The 19841-nt window shown below is 33.4% G+C and overlaps 3 protein-coding genes across 3 annotated transcripts in view; 1 reads left to right on the top strand and 2 right to left on the bottom strand.

Annotated features, from left to right (window-relative positions):
* Positions 1–1433: 1433 nt before the first annotated feature.
* LOC115238534 (argininosuccinate synthase) lies at positions 1434–4604 on the bottom strand. The gene is made up of 8 exons (XM_029812463.1): positions 4342–4604; positions 4201–4269; positions 3764–4009; positions 3422–3567; positions 3089–3353; positions 2883–3021; positions 2675–2776; positions 1434–2517 (listed from the first exon to the last, which is right to left on the bottom strand). Exons 1-8 carry the CDS (start codon positions 4447–4449, stop codon positions 2354–2356), a joined length of 1239 nt encoding a protein of 412 aa, XP_029668323.1. The 5' UTR covers positions 4450–4604; the 3' UTR covers positions 1434–2353.
* A 141-nt stretch (positions 4605–4745) lies between these two features.
* Positions 4746–12048, bottom strand: LOC115238527 (protein ROP). Its single transcript, XM_029812450.1, has 11 exons — positions 11941–12048; positions 9640–9936; positions 8890–8993; positions 7914–8062; positions 7594–7809; positions 7422–7520; positions 7131–7338; positions 6813–7061; positions 6511–6698; positions 6268–6422; positions 4746–6159 (listed from the first exon to the last, which is right to left on the bottom strand). Exons 1-11 carry the CDS (start codon positions 11966–11968, stop codon positions 6098–6100), a joined length of 1755 nt encoding a protein of 584 aa, XP_029668310.1. The 5' UTR covers positions 11969–12048; the 3' UTR covers positions 4746–6097.
* Positions 12049–13352: 1304 nt separating this feature from the next.
* Positions 13353–19841, top strand: part of LOC115238444 (probable Ras GTPase-activating protein) — a 304505-nt gene continuing 298016 nt past the window's right edge. The window contains exon 1 of the mRNA XM_029812323.1: positions 13353–13827. Coding sequence (XP_029668183.1) covers positions 13779–13827 — 49 coding nt within the window. The 5' untranslated portion in view covers positions 13353–13778. The remainder of the gene's footprint in view (positions 13828–19841) is intronic.

Raw genomic sequence — 19841 nt, 5'->3', positions numbered from 1 at the left:
CAGAGTATCGTGAAATATTTAGAATATAAATTGTAAAAGAAACGTAAAGTGATAAAAAATATGTCTATCAATGATGGATATCTTTTTTTTAGAATAAAACGTATTCTTTTTGCATAAAATATTTTGTATGTAATATTGAAATTCGTTATTGGCAAAATCTGAAAAATACAAATTAACGAGTTTCGTATCCCTTCAAAGTATTTCGATTTTATTTGGTTTGTAGAATACACATTTACATTGACCAATCATGTATCTTTAGACATGATGAAAGTTATTGGAAGTCATAAGTGTTGCGTCACATGATAATGTGCTCACACATGCTGGCCGGATATATGAATCCTAATTATGTAATAACAGAAAAGAAAAAAAAACTGAATACATGATAGAAGAAAGAGATAGTGCAGAAAAAGAATGTGTAAGGGAAAAAAGAAGAATGTGTGTAATAGATATTAAGATTGTATAATACATGGTTTGTAATTGTACATACAAGGAGAAATCATTGGTAGTGTGTTAAATACGAAATATAGAATATCTATGTATAAATATATATTAAGCACCAATAAAAAAATATATAACCTTTATATGTGATAAGGTTTATAATCGTTAAAGAAGACGGATAGATAAATTGTATAACCCGCTAGATCTCAGCATAAGTTAGGGAGTAACGACTATACATACATATTTCTCTAAGTAACACCAAAATCACTCAACTGTATCAAAAAGTAATTTTTTATATAAGTTTCCACGAGCGCACATCTCATCTCCAATGGCACATGAATTTTAGCAGATTTACTATGACTAACAATAGTGAACATTTAAACAGGTTATATATAAATAATTACGAGATGAGAGAAAATAAAAGAAAAAGGAGCGATTGTTTATAGAGCGTTGCGTTCATGTATCTCCGTTTTCTTTGTTACACTAACGACGGCAGCTTCGTAAATTTACTTTCGTATATTTATGTTAAATATAATTTTTTATAAATAAAAATCGAATTAAAAAAACTGATTCATAAAAAAGCGTTGCAATGAGTTTTGATTTATCCAATATAATCTTATAATACAACTTATTAGCGAGATGTTAATAAAGAATTCTCGATGTATGAAGCTTCAAAGGTTCGGTTTTTTTTTTTTTAAATGACGTTTTAGAGATTTAATAATTGATGTTACATATATTAAAAACACATCTTTTTTTAATTCCATTTTTATTTATAATTAAGAATGCATGCGATATTATTTATGATTATTTATACGTATGTATAAATCTCTTATTTAACAACATCAATCTATAATATATATATATATATATATAAATACATATAAACAAACAGAATGTGAATTGTAAGAAACGGAAAGCTAAATAAAAGATATGTCCATCAAAGATGGATATGTCTCTTACTTTTTTTAGAATAAAATGTGTATTCTTGCGTAAAATGTTTTGTATGCATATTGAAATTTATTTGACAGAATCTGAATTATATATGTGTGTGTATGTGTGTACACACATACACATGCATATATATATAATCTATATATTGTTATTACATAGCAGAAATACATGTTTATTACAATACAATGTTTATTACAATATTTAAACTAATATTAAATTGTGAATACAAGAAACAGACTACTCATTGTACATGCATAGAGAAATTACCTTTCCTAGTTTGTGTAATTTTGCATGTTATATAATATAATATTTACAAACGCAAAGAGTGTGAGAACAGAACGCAAGTAAGAGACCTGTATAGAAAATCGCGGCTAAAGAAGCAACTGTCGCATGATTTCGTATTTGACAGTTTTTCCTTAAGTTGCGAAGTCGAAGTAGAGTGCAAATACGAAAAAAATCACTATATATGTATACTATTAATATATCCTCAAAAGTATATTATAAGCACATATATTATAGCCCTTACAAGTATATGCTCTAACAATCTTAAGATTTAATTATTAATAACTAAAATATGAAAGCAAAAATGTAGTGGTAGTATTTTATTGCGAAACCTCACCTTTCTCCTACGACAACCGCATGTGCTAAAAGATCTGTAGAGCGCATATTCGAATTTCTTTCAAAATGAATTGTGTCTAGATCTAGTTTATTCATTACATTTAGTCATATGCATATGACGAGATATATTCTTCTCGCTGCGATACTACGCATGTTAAATATATACTTTTAAATCATTTAGAGAGAGAAAGAGAGAGAGAGAGAGTTGCAAAGAAAATATCGAATTATGTTTCAAAAACACGCGCAGATGTTTATAAAGTAATAAAATAACACTTAGAGAGAGAATTAAAAGTACAGTGCGCCTTTTATTGAGAAATATAAAATTTGCAATAAATTCCTAATGCTGTTAGATATTGTGTTGTTTATTGAAACGATGGAACTCCCGCAGTCTTAGAGCTTGCATGCGAATAAATCCAGTAGCATCCGCGGGCTCGAAATTACCTTGCACGTCCATTGAGACTAAATTTTCGTTATACAACGAGACTTCGCTCGATCTACCGATCGTCATGACTGCATATAATAGAAAGAAGAATATATAATTATTTCTTATTGATATGGATGAAATCCATGATCGTATCCATATATTATTAGCACTAAATATAGACTGTTTGAAGTTTTATGGTTTTGATTTAATTTGATGTGTACAAATTATGATTTTTATACCAACCATTTCCTTTGTACAGTTGTAGCCTCACCATACCATTTACGTATTTTTGGGAATGTTGGATGCTTTCCCGTACAAATTCGCATTCAGGCGAAAACCAGAAACCTGTATAAGATAAGCGTTCTTAAAATAATTTAGCTCAGGAAATTTGATATACATTATTAATTTTTTTATATTTAAATATGGTTTTTATACATGTATTTAACTATACCATTATAAACGTAATCCGACATCTTATCCGTTAAATACGATTTAATTCTTAGAACTTCACGGTCCAAGGTGAATACTTCCAAGTCTTGATGCGCGATGTGCAAAATTTTAGCGCCCGGTGACTCGTAAATTCCTCGAGACTAAAATATTTAAATGAACGTATTCGTTTTTATGTACTCGCAATTCATAGATTTATCAGAAATGCACCTTTAATCCGATGTATCGATTTTCCACGATGTCTATTCTTCCGATACCGTGCGCACCTCCGATCTTATTAAGAAACTCTATTATCGCTAGAGGAGTATCGTATATTTTTCTATCTTTTAGACTTTTCACATTAATTGGGTATCCTTTTGCAAAACTAATTTCGATCTCTTCTGCATCTGAACAGGAATTTATCGGATCAACGGTCATTTTGTAAAGTCCTTTCGGTGCTGGAGTAGCAGGATTTTCCAATATCCCTGATTCGTAACTACAAATATAAAAGATGAGATTATAATATCAATCTCTTATTAAATGTTCTATTTACGTGTGTTATACCTAATGTGTACGAGATTAGCATCAGTGCTCCATGGTTCCTTCGGCGTTGCTGAGATCGGTATTCCATTTTGTCGCGCGTACTCCAATAAGTCCGATCTTCCTTGAAATCTCGTGTAAAACTCGCGTTCCCTCCATGGAGCTAAAATCTTTATATTTATATATTTATATATTTTTTGTCATATAATTATAATTAGATTTCTATGCTTTTAAAATAGACAATCACATTCCTATATATATTATACATGTATAAAAAGATTAATTTTTCCTGAATTAATCGATATACATCTTTCAAACTTATGTTGCTCGTCAAATAATTGTTGGTAAAATAGACGTGAAAAATACCGTGATATCAGGACAAAGACTGTAGCAGCTCAATTCGAAGCGAACTTGATCATTTCCTTTTCCGGTTGCTCCATGCGCTATGATATTGACGTTTTCGGCTCTCGCGAGTTTGATCAAACCCTGGCTAATACATGGCCGTGCTATGGAAGTGCCTAGAAGGTATCTTCCTTCGTAGAGCAAGCCGCAAGCCACGGCAGGCCATACATAAGAAGTTACAAATACTTCTTTAAGATCATCTACTACAACCTTATGAACAGTTGAATTTATTGTTATGCAAATTTTTCAACAGGAGAACCGGATTATTTACTGTTTTATTACAAATATATTGAACAATTAATATATTATCAATAATCAATAATATTAGCTATTTACCAATTTATAAAACAAAATTTTATTTTTTAGCATTATTTAATATGTTAAAACAAAAAGAAATTCACCTTAATGGCACCGATTTTGAGTGCCTTGTCTCTAACTGCGTCGAAATCTTCGTCTTGCCCAATGTTCGCCTAAATATATATAGTTAAATTTCTGTATCTACTCATTTTAGGAAGAAATTATGTAATTACAAAAATTTTTACCATGTAAGCAATAACTTGAAATCCTTTTTCTCTCAACCAAAACAATATGCAGGAGGTGTCTAGACCACCGCTATATGCTAGAATCACTTTTTTTTTTAAATCTGCCATCTTTCACACTGCTTCGTATTTTAAGTAGAAATTAAAAAACTATACTAAATGAATTAAGAGTAAGGAGTATCTGTTGAGACAGTACAGTTAACTGTGCTAAAGTCGGTTTTATTGCAACTTTATCTTATTCAACTTCATTTTTTTTTGACCTTTGATTAGTGATAACCCTTTGGAAACTTGAGATTGTAAATCGGTATGTGCGTGTATCTAAATATTTCTAAATAAGCTATTATCCAAGCAATTTTGTATTCAGTGCGTATACATATGGTAAAGTGATAATTAAAAAAAGACAAATAGAGTGCATTATAGGCCTTTATATGCAGAACATTTTGTTCAAGTTATAATCTACATACATATATATATACATATATATGTATAACACAACAGGATATACTTTATAAATATCATTTAACTTTGTAATAATCTCTCCGCTAATAGATCGCAACATTTATTGACATTACATTAACAATTACCATTGTTATTCATTGACAGGCGCAAGCTTCTTATGGAAAGCGCTTCTTTACCATCGCAGAACAATTACAGTTCAATATTGCAATAAATTTTATGATACATACATATTAATACAGTATTATAACTGTATTTGTATTACATTCAATAGAAGTAGTCTATTTTGTCAAAAAGAAAGTGCTGAATATTATATATTGAAACTATCATATATACTTATGAATTACATTGAATGTAGGAGCATCTAAATTGACAATTGGATAACTCGAAAATTAGAGAGTATTGCATAAAATTATTAAAGTAAAGAACTACGAATAAATAAGTTAACAAAGAAAATATAAGTATTAGGTTTGTATACATCTAGAGGTATTATTTTACATTCAGTACCATTAATTAGATTCAAGAAATAAAAATTTCAGATAATTAATCTTGTTATCATATTGATACTAAAGTTGAAGAGAATAAAGTGAATTGCGATGTGACATTTAGATTTGAGATGTTTCTATTATAATAAAAGTATGATTTTTCTAAAAGTATAGCAAAAGTATATTAAACAAAGACGATCTACATCTCAGATGTCAACTCGGTCATCACGTTTCAACAAGCGGAAATTAACACAAAATAATAAAGAGAATTAGTATGAGAATACTAATAATAATGAGAAATGTACAGAAATATCACGATCCTCTTCTACGACACAAATAGATCTTCATAAATTCCTTTCCTTATTACTGATAAAGAGTGAATTAATGCATATGAATACATCTGTAAAGCTTTGCTAAAGGCTCAATTGCCCAATACCATTATAATCTTGATGTAATCTACATCAGTATTGCCAACATGTCTCATACGATCTCTGGTAACTATGTATTCGCGCAGGCACTTGATTCTAGATAACTTGTCTGATCGATCAAGATTCTTCGTGCTTGACTAATACACGAATACTTTTATATATTACTCAACTGACAGCTATGTTTAGAATACTTGCATACGCTCGATGTTTCTGTTCGGAATGAGTTTTTCCCTTAAAGAATTGACTCCCTGTTCGTTATTTAGTTACATTCGTTAATTTTGTATTTGAGAGATCATTGATGGCTTCATAGCTGCTGGTATTACTGATGGAGTTGAAATTAATGGCAGATTAGGAATGTGTGATCATATCTTCTTTTAGCTACATGATAATTTAGACGTGCACTTTACTCAAGTCATTTATAAATGACTTTGGTGTAATTATGTGGGATGAGCCTACAACAATACATAAATATTTCTTAATTGCGAATAATAAGATTTTTGTAAACATATGTTTTAATTAGAAATTATTATATTCAAAATTCATATCTAAATATTTCTTACCGATTATAACTTCCCAATTTTTCAATGCATTTGTGACTTCATACGCACATCGTATTTCAGAGAAGCATACTCCACCAACTATGAAAACTATTAACCGAGGAACATTTTTGATAGTCTGCTGACCTTTGTCTTTGTGCCAATGTCCATATCGTGCACTACATAAATATATATTAATGTTTTGAGAAACAAATTAATAATTTTAATACATTTAAAAAAAGAAAAGAAAACATTATTATAATATACCTAGTTGGTGCATGATATCCTGAACTAGCTGCACGTCCAGCGAGAAAAGGAAAATGTTTAGAATCAAGTTTATCCTCGATGGAATCCTCCATGACATCCTTAATGACTGGAGTCCAACGGCTCATTTGGTATGTTTGTTCCGTGATTCTTTCTTTACGTGGTACCGTATATAATTTTTTACGATTACTCTGCAAATGCAAAGTAATAATATTGCACAAGCAACAAAAATAAATCACCGTTTTTAAAGGGTTACTACAAACTTTTTGATATATAAAGCATAATTTATAAATTCTTTAGCTTACATCTACAACAACATTGATGCCGAGATTTGCTATATTCACGATAGTCTGCTTATCATCAACGGACACTTGGGCATGGTGAACCAAACGATTAAGATTTTCATCGGTGATGCCATTTTTGCTAATAACATACAAAGCTATGATGCGCAACTTGTCCAAATGATTCACAGTCTGATCAAGTAAAATTGGTGTGATATTCCGCATATGATCTTTGATGCGTTCACCCTCCGCATCGGTACCCATAGCTAAGTCCTAGATTGAAAAATATGTAATTAAAAGACTATCATTTATTAAATAAATTATAGAGTAGTGATTACATACTTGCTCCACTTTACAAAGCTTATCTACATTTCCTTGATAACGTTTCATACAATCTTCGGCCAATTGTAAGTGCGTAGCGTATTTGCTTAGTTCCTTTTGATATTGCGGCATCTTTTTGATCATCTGCGATAGATCACGCATACTTTGCTTATCACCCTGCGGCATTCTTTTTGATTCTGTAAACTTTTTCAAGTTTTTAGTCACGTTCCTGGAAAACGAGTTTTACTGTTACAATGCTCTTCACAGTTATTAATCTTTTCAAAAATTTAGGACTTATATTTATATACATACTGAGACACTACAGCAATATGTTGGTGCCTGAGTTCCACCCATAAATCATCATTTTCATCCAACAATACTTCTTTTTCCTGACCTGCTGTTGCTTCAAACCTATTTAACATTATGTATAGTCTTAGAGAGTTGCGCTTTAAACTTATAGTAAAAATTATGAGACTTCACTTGCCTGTAAACGTCATTATCAATATCCAGCAAATCATATGCCATGGCTTGCAGTGTAAGCTCATGTAACAGTGGTGAGACGCAATCGAATCCTCTATCTAGGATCAATAATTGAGAACGCGCTTTCTCAGGTCCTTCTCCCATTGTCGGTTCATCAGCCTTGTATGCATCTAGCTTTTGCTGCACCAATTGAGCGAGTTCAACGTTGCGATCGAAATCACTGCGATACGTTTATTTAATATTATTAAAGGGTCTATTTTTAAATATATAAATTATTTGATAGTATTTCTATTTTTTCAAAGCGTGTTTGAAAATTGAAATTACCTGCGATATCTGACCGATGGATATTCCCCAAGAGTGGCGCAGAGTGTTGCGATTTGTTCGGCAATGCGCTCCATATTAGCCGGTCTTAGATTGAAGAAAGAGGGATTGTAAAAGCAAGCAAACGTTTCGCGTGAGTCCAATGAGAAGACCTAAATTATGGCAGATTCAGTTTTGCGATATTCTCGTCATGTCACAATGCGAATTTAATTACATAAAGTTTTATACTTAAAGCAAAGTAAATAAGAGGAAGACAATTAAAAACTTCTGCAAGTAACAAGACTGAATTATAGAAACAATCTGATTAGAATCATATTACAAGCATGTACGCAGAACATATCGAAACTTTCGAAAAAAGAGATGGGAAGCTCTTTCTCTCTTTAACAGGAAATTTATCACCTAGTCTTTTACAATCAAAAGGTAAATCTCGATGATCCGGAAAAGCAGAGAAATCTATAAGCTCGTGAACTTGTGAAGGTTGTGAATGCAAGTTTTCGCGTTCTAGAGCTACAACTATAGCGTCTACTGTTTTCGTTTGGTTAATCGTCACCTGCGATTCATACGGCAGGGATGCAATGCGATGTTGATCTCTTTGAGGGTTTTGACCTTTTTAGCAGCGAGAGACTTGCAGATTTCATTGAACAGCTCCTCCGGGCATACTGGCATCGAGTGCAAGCATGAATGCATTCTGATTATTAGTATGTGCTTGTTCGTGAATCACATATGAAAGACTCAGATTGGGCTGGACAGGTTGGATGAGAGGATAACATTGTATTCATATTGTTCCGATTGATAACCGAGACACTCGCGTGATTAAACTTACGTGATTAGAGACCGAAAAGTGAACATAGATTGTCGCGTAAATGTGATAAATATTTGTATTATGTTGTATGTTTGTGTGTGTGTGTGTGTATATGCCCATCACCACGAAGGACAAAACGCTTAAACATTTTCCTTGTCATAGTTTTCATTGCTTTACCTGTTCTTCGTATGGTATGAAAGCGATGTTGATCTCTTTTAGTGTCTTTATGTGCTTAGATACCAGCGAATGACACAATTCTTTGAACAACTCGTCAGGACATGCTGCAAAGAAATATACTGAGTATGTCGAATCACCCCACGGAAAATTGATAAATCGGTCCGTTTGATCTTGTACGATTATTCTTGTTATTCTTCTTGAAACATTAGTCAATTTTTATTAATATGTTTAACGAGCGAATCAATGAACCCGTATCGTTATGTTGAATTTAGACGATCGGTTATATTCGCATGGAGATTTGCTGTGGGAATCAGTAAGATATATTTTATTCAATGAATTTCGAATAATAACTTTCGTCAAAAATTTAGGCGATGCTTAATTATATGATTATATTTAAAATTCAATAGTAAATATAATTTAGCAAATTAATAAAAAATAAGTAAAAAATCTTATATTCGAATAAATATTAATTAAAATTAAATTCCAGACTCGATTGTTGAGATAATCTGCACGCTACAAACTCCAAAATTAAAACAAATAATTGTACAAAATTCATCGAGAAACATCGTTTCTAAATAAATATATCTACATTTGTTCTCAAATAATTTTCGCCTTTCCTACTTCGATAAACACTTTCCGAAATCGTGCAAAGTCTATCGAAAAAGAAGCATTATATCGTTCGGATTCGTCATTGGAGGAGAAGAGGTATCATTAGAACGAGAATAGGAAAATATAACTGCGATCTGATACCTTCAGTAAAGTACACATGGGCGACCTTGTAAGTAGTTCTTGTCGGATTGCTAAAGTCGTCGATCAATTTCTGCACCGACGAATTACAGGGTGTGATGAGGTAAATGGCCTCCATCGTCGGCAGAGGTTCGCGTTTCTTATTGATATCCTCTACCAAAGTGATACCCTGAGCGCTGATATCGTGCATCTTGCAGCACGCGGACACCATCCTCATGGCGAGCTGATCCACCACCAAGATCCGCCATTCTACCCCACCTGTTGTCTTCTTCTTTTGCTTGATCACCTCGTTCATAATCTCTGTGAGAAGATTTATTATCAGAATGACGAATTCTTCGAGAAATAGAATAATAAGCTAACAGTTGTTAAAGTATATTCGAGGATTGTTAAAGTATATTCACAATCGAGGATAGAATAATAGTAATATCTCGAATAGTGAAAGAAAATTGATGTTTTAAGAATACGAGATTTCAATTAGCAAATTTTTCATGATATATTTCTAACAGAATGCGGACGATATAACATTGTAATATTTATATCATACTGTGAGAAAAGAGATCAATACCGTAGTAATTGCTCGAATATTGCGTGTTTCGAATGTTGGAACTCGATCAATGTATATTTAAAAGAAAAAAATCCGTGCGCGTAGAGAAATATAACTTTTGAATCTATTGATTTACTAATTGTTAGATAAGATCTTTTGTTCAAATAATCATAGAAAGAAAGAGAGAGAGAGAGAGAGAGAGAGAGAGAGAGAGAGAGAGAGATTACATGTTCGAAAAATAAACTTGTAATATATTTCCTCTAAATATCTTATTCGAGAAATTGAGAATAAGGGAAATAGTGAATTCGCTTCGTCGATCAAACAAGATCAGGGAAAATTAATGTCAACGATGATGAGAAAACGTAATCAATTTTGCATAAGTTATTGACAGTGCGATCATTAACAATTAACGATGTTGACACGCAGATTGAGTAGCTAAGAAGTCTTTTGACGTTCTACATGTATATGTACATATTGATCGTCCCTACAGAAGAGTGACGTCACTGCGTTCAGGCGTGTATCAAGGGAGCTGCAGACCCTATTTTCTGACATCCCTTCGATGTATTTATAGACGTGCGAGATGCAAAAAAAAATCTTCCTTAATTCTTTGTACGAAAAAAAAAACGAACTTTGTGGTCGTTTAACAAAGTAGGAAAACGAAAGAGACTTATTATTTTTCCAGATTACTCAACTCAGGAAGCCGATAACGAGTTGATACGAAAGTCAAATGATAGTTAATTAGTTTCCGAAATAATTGATGAATGTTGGATAGATGGAAGCATTAAATTAATAATATTCTTATTGTAGATCATGTATTCAGTAATTTTGCCTCTCACACAAGTTTGTAATATATGTATTGACAATATAAAATACTTATTTTATAATTATTATATAAGATTGAGAAAATGTAGCATGATAAAATGACGTTATATAGCGAATTTCTTTTGTAAACAAGATGCATGCCTAGTTATATTTACATTCTTGATAAAATATTTTTAAACATATTGATATTTCTCGTATATGGAATTACTTCGAAAGAGCAACAGTTATTTGCGCGAGAAAAATGCGCCTGAACATTCAGCTCATTGTCTAGTACGTTCTTCGTGTTAATAAAAAATTAGCACGTTGCCTTTTTTTTCGATTCCTCACTTCGACGAGATTGAGTGCCCTTATCGGAGATAATCGCTAGATCTGAAAATATATTTTCCACGTTGTAGTGACCTTTTACTTTAAACTATGACATTCTCGCGATATTCGATCATCGTCATATTGTCACAAACGTCACAATTAAAAACGCAGGAACCCCATCATTAAAAACCGGTGCTGTAAATAGTAAAAGTAAATAAAAAAAAAGCAAGAGAGTGATTTCTGTGTTTACGCTTGATAATTGACACGCGATCGATGGAAAATTTACTTTCCCGTATTTGCAACATCGAGAATCGAGAATCGAAAATAGCAATCGATTTCGAATCCCGATTCCCTGAACTCTCGTGGGACGCAACGAAGATTGCATGTACGTTTCCTCGATCAAGTGTTTGACGTTTCGCCTCGCCGTCCGATGAAATCATCATGGGGAAGAGAGAGGCGGGAAGGGAGCGCGTACGCCTATTCGAGATGGATTTCGCTGACGTGACGGCGATTGACAGACACGAGATCGATGCGATCGCGAGGTCGCGTGAACCGGTTGATGATGTCGCGCAATGATGCTTAAAAATAGATCTTATGTTGCACAAAATTAATGTTTTTTTTACGCTACTCACTTTGACCGACTTGTGCCTTGAGCGCCATGTTGCTAGGACTGACTGCTGGTCCGCTCGCCAGATGGTGATCTTGTCGACGAAATGTATACGAGACGAAGTTGACCAAATATCCACTTCGATCGGCACCTGCGCGATGAGACGGCGGCGTTTTTTCGCTTCGTGTATTATTTTATAGATTTAGAGGTATGTTCTAATTCAACAATTACTTTTAGCCCCTTTTGAAAGTAGATTCACGCATACAATTGCTTTTTGTTTGGATTGCATTTTTAAAATTATGTAAAATTCTATGACTGTTAGAAAGAGCACAGACTCTTGACGCGGCAAAAAAATTCGCCTCCAGAAAAGTAATTAATAAAGAAATTATTTATATACATACATACGAAAACGTTATGATTGTGTATTAAGATCACTAGGAACGGAATAAAGATTTAAAGTTGGATTACTATATTTGCAAGTTCTTTTGTTACGACAGGCCGACTTGCTCCGAATCTAAATGCCGTTCTATTTTTCGAGCTATCAATTTGAAACAATAGTCGAACATTTAATGATATTTAACTAAACATCTCGCTGTTTTGTAGTATGCTTTATAAATATATTCAAGTTTCTAGTTCCTTAAAAACTTTTCCGGAATTGTGTGTAAGAACGTTTGATTATAATCAATTACGACAAAAGATTTCTTGAGATAAAGATTCTTCCATTTCAATCAAATGCTTCGAAGCATTTGTAATGTCAAGTGGAATGCATCCTCTGTGATAGAAAAGTTTCTCTAGTGATAGATTCATCAGCGCAGGCGCGCAGTAATTGGTCAATTTAAAATCGCACGTTTTTACCGCTAAAGAAGTTGTAACTTCAGGACGTTTGGACTTGAAGCATACATTTAGAATAAACGCAATGTAAGAAAAAAATCATTCTTAATATAATAAAATATCTCGATATATTATTGCCGACCCTCTCTTAATCGATAACATTGAATATATATTTATTTAACTATTAGTTTCGAGTGTTTTGCATCCGTATAAAATAATAACGGATGTGGTATCGAGATGGCGTAATGTATGTCATAAAAAATCGTTGGTAATACTCTCATTTACGTTAGTATACTTCTCGACTTCAAACAACAGCAGCACACACGCGAATCGAGTTATATATTTCCATAATTACCGTGAGTATTGCATTCTTTTAGAGAACCGATAGATATCGGTATCAAAGTGCGGGTTATTCGAGTGAGAGATTACGCGTAACGTACGCGAGAGACGGGGCCGAGCGGTAAGCGAGAGCGGGTCGGCCACCTGACAACGAGAGCGAAAGGAGCGAGCGAGAGCGGCCGGCGCGGATGGGAGGAAGAGCGAGAGAGACGGAGGTCTCGGCGGCAAGCCGGCCGCGCCGCTCACTGGCTCACTCGCGCCTCAGTTCAGATTTGTTCGCCGTCGCGTGCGTTTCGCGTGCGCGCGCGTACAGTGAGCGTTACTCTTCGCTGTGTGTTATTCACGTCCGCGTGTTTATTTCGCGCGCGTTCCTCGTCGTTTCTCTCTCTCTCTCACGAAACTGTCAACTGCTCGGTGTGTGTCGGCGTTCGTGCCTCCGCGTGTTAGTCTCGTGTCGCCGAACGCGTGTGACGAAGGGAAGAGAGAGACCGCGTGTGTGTCGTCCCGCGTCGCGTCTTCCGCACGCGTGGAAGAATGTGTGCCGCGACGATCAGCGGTATCGTTTCTCAGTGATAACCGGCGGACGAAAGAGAAAGAGAGAGAGAGAGAGGAGATTTGTGTGATCAGTGCGATCTGCTGTGCTGACAAGGAACCGTCATCGCGACCTGGATTTCTCGCGATCCGCATACGAAGATGAAGCTGGAGTATCCCTGCCGGGTCGAGGGCTGGCTCAACGTTTGCGGTGAGTACACGCGATGTTTACATGTCACATATGAATACCAGAGGATGATTATCGCAGCGGTAAAATTGAATTTCACTGCTCGACTGGTCGCCGGTTAAAGGCCGTTTAGTGGTTGAGCTTCTGAATATCGATAACTGGTCTTGTTCTCTAGTAATAGATTTATTTTATATATTGACATTTTTGAAAGCGTACAATGTTCCAAAAATCGTGACAAATTATCGAGGAAAGATATCCATTTGTATTTTTAATGAATGTATGTTAGATTATACATATATCGATTTAATTAATAATGCAGATTTCGTATTTCACACGCGCTATTCGTAGAAAGAATTAAATTTAAATAAAAATGTGAAATTTCGAAGAGGAACTAACGCGATGAATTACTTATCCACGTAAAAATTCGATTCGTTTTGTATTGTCGCTTATATTTAATCTCTTGGATACACGTGTGTGCAGTGTGATGAGAATGCTATTCCGCTGTTTTTTACCTCACGAATTGTACACACTTTGTTGCACAATTAATAAATATTAATTTACTGTGTGTACAAAAGAAAAGGAAGGACTATTAAAAGTCTCCATTATGCAGTTTGATAAGACTCTCTCAAAAAAGGTAGAGAAAAATAATAATATGAAATATATATTAATTAAATTATATATATGTTTATTAATGAAATGGAAATAGTATAGCATTTTGCATTTTATATTGAGAAATGTAGATATAAATCATGTAAATCATCTATATACACATATATTTGAAATGTTTCCTTTGAAAAAATTGAGTTTGAATGAAAATATGATCTTTCTTTTCTTCCTCTTTCTTTTTAGATTTTTGCCTTTTTAATTATCGAGATATTAAAAAGATTAATTTTATCTGTTTTTATTTTATTTATCACACTTTTGCTTGTTAATTTCAAGATTTTTTTAATCGGCAAGAGACATAATTAATAAAAATTGAGAATTGGATATAAATATAAAATGTATTTACATTCAACTTAATATATTTTATATATAATATGGCAATTAAACTTATATATATGATATTAAATTCTGTTACACTTTATATATAAATATATATACACATACAATCACTCTGAAAAAAAATATATTTGAAAACATGATTATACTATAATATTTTTTAGAGATGAATATTCCTTTTCTTTTTCATATTACATACGTCTCTTACTTTAGTTTACAAATAAAAATGCGAGAAGAGTTAACTTAGAGAACATCTAATTTCCCATTATATAACAATCTGAACGCATTAAAAATAATTTATATCGGAGATAATATAGACGTTTTTGTTTCTGTCTTTTTCTCGTTTTACTTATCGTGTCCTCGTAAATAAAGTCTGATTGCTAATTCTTTCAAGTATTATTACGCATAATTTAAATTATTTAAAGAGGCGTTGAGAAAGAAAGAGAGAGACAATGTGGCTTTTTCTCTCTCTCTCTCTATCTCTCATGACGCTACGCTGTCTCGTAAACGGGTTACGCAACAAAAGATAATAAACAATAGTAAATAGTAAAGTATCGGACTTTGCGCGATGGTTTTTTGCATACATCTCGTAAATGTGTGTTGCTCGCGAGATTCGACATATATATCTCTCCTTTTTTCGCGCATTTCTTTCACTTTTTCGTCGAGACCGTCGCGCCGACGTGTATCAGGCTGTCGCGAAAGAAAAAAGGAAAATAAGGCGGGGTGAGATTTCTTTCTGCGACGACTCTCATGTGGGTTCGGTGAGATTTCTTACATCGTCGGGTTTAACGACCTCGCGCTTTTTTCCGTCGTCTTCACGTCAAAGCAGGGAAGTTCGATTTTTACAAACGGCCCGACGCAGCACCCGTCGATTCTTTACCTGACCGCAGAAAAATCCTCGATTCGGTCGCCTATGTCGCCTCCGTCTTTTTGTTATCGACATCGAACGGATGGCCGGTGTCCGTAAAATCCAACGATATTTTTGGTAGGTTTGAACTCTAAAGCTCGTAGCTTACGTTAGACGTAGCTTAGACGACGCGACGCAATTTTGTTACCAGAAAATACTATCAATGAGATAAAAAAATATATATAGCAGGACGCGTTATATCTCGCGATATGTATATTTTCCTATCTATTTGTAATATTGATTGAATTTAAAATTACTTGAAATTTTAGGATGCAGAAAACTCGAAAAAAGTCCGAAAATTAAAATTTAGAATTTTATTTTCTTCATTTTTTTTCGATTTTATTTTCCTGTAAATATATATTTTTTAATTTATATATATATAATATTATATATATGTAATTACATAATTTGAATTAAAATTGATGCCCCTCTCTCTCTCTCTCTCTCTCTCTCTCTCTCTCGCTCTCGCTCTCTAGCTCTCTTTCTGTAACACATGCTATAAAATTCTTAATAATATAATTGCATTATACGTTTATTTAAAGATGTTGGACATGTATATTTCCTATCTATTTTTAATACTTGTGCATTTTATTGTATTATTTTTGTACTGTAATTTTTTTTTCGTATTTGTGCTTTAATGCATCCTCTCATACTTTCTGGCGATCTCAATTATCTGGATCGTATAGTACGGGGTAGTCGTGAATCGTGAGAGTATTTTAATTTCCCGACTCTCTTCTTTGTCTCCGCGCATCGTGCGTATCATCAAAGTATCAGCAATCTCGTATCGATCGTTATATCTTTTTTCACTCTCGAAGCGTCGCACACGCGCATTTGCATCGAAATGAAAACATTCCCATTTGCTCGCCATCTCCATTGCATAGATAGACCTTTTGTCTTCGCTTCTGCCACCGAATGGACGTTCCCTGTTTCATGAATTTGTACACATCCGCCATTCACAGTCTCTTCACTCGCGTATCCTTGTCTTTCCTGAGATAGTCCGCTTTCCTCGTTTTATCATTTCTATTCTCGTCAATTTTCAAGATTACTGGAAAATATTTTAACTATTATCTTTATGTGTGCATTCTAATCCAACAATTTGACTTACATGTAAATCGTTTTTTTTTTTTTTTTAATTATCAGAGTTTCAATTAGACACTAGTAGATGCATTATAAAAAATTGTTTTTCATGACACAATTAATACGAAAAATGATACACGCGATTAAATGACATAAATAAATTATATGATACCCAAAAAGTACAGAACAATTAATATGTTTATACGTCAATAACAAAAATAACTTTTACCGTTTAATCAAGCCAGATTGGTAAGATTAATTTTCTAAATTATCCAAGAGAAATGTGCAGGCACATATGAAGGTGCAGCTACAATCTATTTTTCTCTTATCTTCCATAGTTAGGTTTGAACGATCGACTTTACTTCAGTTATATTTTATGTCTCTCGCGTTTGCGTACCCTCCCGGAAATAATAAAGAGAGCATTTCCGCGGCACGTGACGATAGGCAGCGTGTTACATAAGGTACAGGTTACTGTCCGCGCGCAGACAGGTAACCTGCCACTCTTCTCGCGTGTGACCTGCATAAATCATGCAGGATCGGGGGGGTCATTATATTGTCTTATAAGACACAATATAATTATTTTATTTTATAATACAGACATAAATCAATAAATTTTCAGAAAATTAACCGTTAGCAGCAACTTTGGTAAATATAGCGAATAGGGGACCCAAACTTACAAAGTACATGCTACATTGTAAAGCAAAGAGCAGTTAGTCAGGTAGGGGGGGGGGGGGGGGGGGGGGGGGGAGGACCGTCGTAACCTGTTTTATTCGACTTTAAAAACGAACGCGTGACGCTTTCGTAATGCGTTTTGAAGAGCCTTTCGATAAATATTTTATAAACATATTTATTTTTATTTTGGTTTGAAGTATTTTTTATTTTTTAAGAGTTTTAATTGTCGATATAATGAGAATATATTAACCTATTTTTTTTCAACATATTCAAGAAAATGTGAAGATTATATACGTATGTGTGCATGAGGCAGAATAACTTCGCTAAAATACTTTTACTGAGGGAGTCGACAATAAAAAACAGAATAAATTTGACTCTTTTAAAGAAACTGCTGGCTTGTTAAAGTATTTGTATTTGGTGCCAACCTTTTTTGGTCATACGAAAGACTGTTTTCTTCTTTGATTTATACAAACATTCTTAGTCATCCGAATTACGGGAATTAAATTCTGCTGAGCAAGTTGTTGTGTGCTTAAACAAGAAAAGCAAAAATCGTATGTAGCAAATGTCAGAGTACTCGAAGTTCTTATTTGGTGAAGAAACTTGAAAAGAGAATTTCTTGAATGTGCAAATATTTTATATCCACATGTACATTGCCGATCAAGATTTTAATACGTTTAATAAAAATTATTAATTGATCTTCATATATAAAATAATTGATTAAAAAACAATTAGGTTCCTAAAACATACATTTTATATGATTAGAAAAAAATGACAATTGACATTATCTCTTAAAGAAAACGAAAAATATTTTTAATTATACTGTTGATTGATTTGTTTTACATAAAGTAATATATAATCCATTATTATGCAAATAGAACTGTACTCAAATAATCACAACAAATGTTGAAGATCTTTTTCGTTTTATCGTGCTTTTATTAAGATGATATTAATTTAAAGATACATTTGGGAATGTCACAGTTTTTTATCTCCGAGTAACAGATAGGGCAATAATCATTGCAATAAAACCGAATATAAGATATACTATGTACTATATTTTTAGATGCACGTTTTACTCCGCGTTTAGGTATGTATCGGCATTTGCGCATTTCCCCCGGCGGAAATAATTGAGATTTATCGTACGATTCAACAACGATTCTCTGCGGCTCTCTTGTTTGACCGAAGTTCATACGTATCATATATACGAGTCTCCGTGCTTGCGCGATCAGGTTTATCGGCGATATTGCCATTACTACTACTTCATTGTGTAATTGCACTAGTATTCCCAGTAATCGATATCGCAGCGCGCACCCAGCTGTAAACGCGCTCGTAAAGCTTGAACCCGAGTTCACGGCATTCCGACTGCTAAGATACGTGAGTTTTCCTTTCTCCCTGTTTCCTCCTTTTCATTTTTGTCTGTTTTCAATTTTTTAGCCGACAATTTTACATCAGACACATTTATTTCGAAAATTCAATGAGCCCAGTTTTGATAAGTATTTTTAAAATATTGTTTAACCATATACATATAATATGTTTTTATTCTGACGAAAAGAATATTTCTCAGGAGTTTTAAACAAACGGATATTTATATACATATATATTTATGTATTTTAATATCACGATGTGATATACAGAGTAGTTCGAAAGTCCTCATCGAATAACATAGAAGGAAGGAATATTTCATAAACGAAATATAATTATTATTACGTAATATAATATATGACGCGTTTATTTTTGAATATATAATAACGTATTCATTTGTGTATTAGGAAATTGATATATTTTTTAAATTAATCTTATTAATAAGAATAAATGAAATAAAACGATAACATCGATTATGCGCACGATAATGGATCGTTAAAACGAAAGTGTTTAAACTTCTCATTCGCTCTGGTTTTACGACGAGGAAATTTGTACGATACCGGTCTCGTTAAACAGTTCTATTGATACCTATGATGGTATGTGCAATTTAATTGGCGGTATGTGCAATTTAATTATTACGTGTGTAATAGAGAGAGAGAAAGCGATATAGGTCAATTATTCGATAATGAAAAATTATTACGTGGCTTGGTATTAAGATGTACATAAAATATTTTGCAATAATATTTATGACGGTAATAATTCGGTGTTGCGAACGTGTCAATTCCCTGCACAACTAGCAATTTACGATATCCGTGTGACACATGGTAAAAAAAACTTTATATTGTATGTTATATATTTAGTGATATATATTTTTTGTATTACGCGATCTTTTAGCATAAATCGGTATTCGATAACAAGATTAAACGGTATCACCGACTCGCAAAGATCGATCGATAGAGAAACTACTTTCTCATTCTGTTAAACTAGTTTTATACCGGTTTAATTAACCCAGTGTACCCGCGGC

Source organism: Formica exsecta, unplaced genomic scaffold (assembly GCF_003651465.1).
Source record: "Formica exsecta isolate Colony F162 unplaced genomic scaffold, ASM365146v1 scaffold115, whole genome shotgun sequence".
NCBI lineage: Eukaryota > Metazoa > Arthropoda > Insecta > Hymenoptera > Formicidae > Formica > Formica exsecta.
Note: the sequence above shows the minus strand (reverse complement) of the source record. Positions and strands in the feature narration are given on the sequence as shown.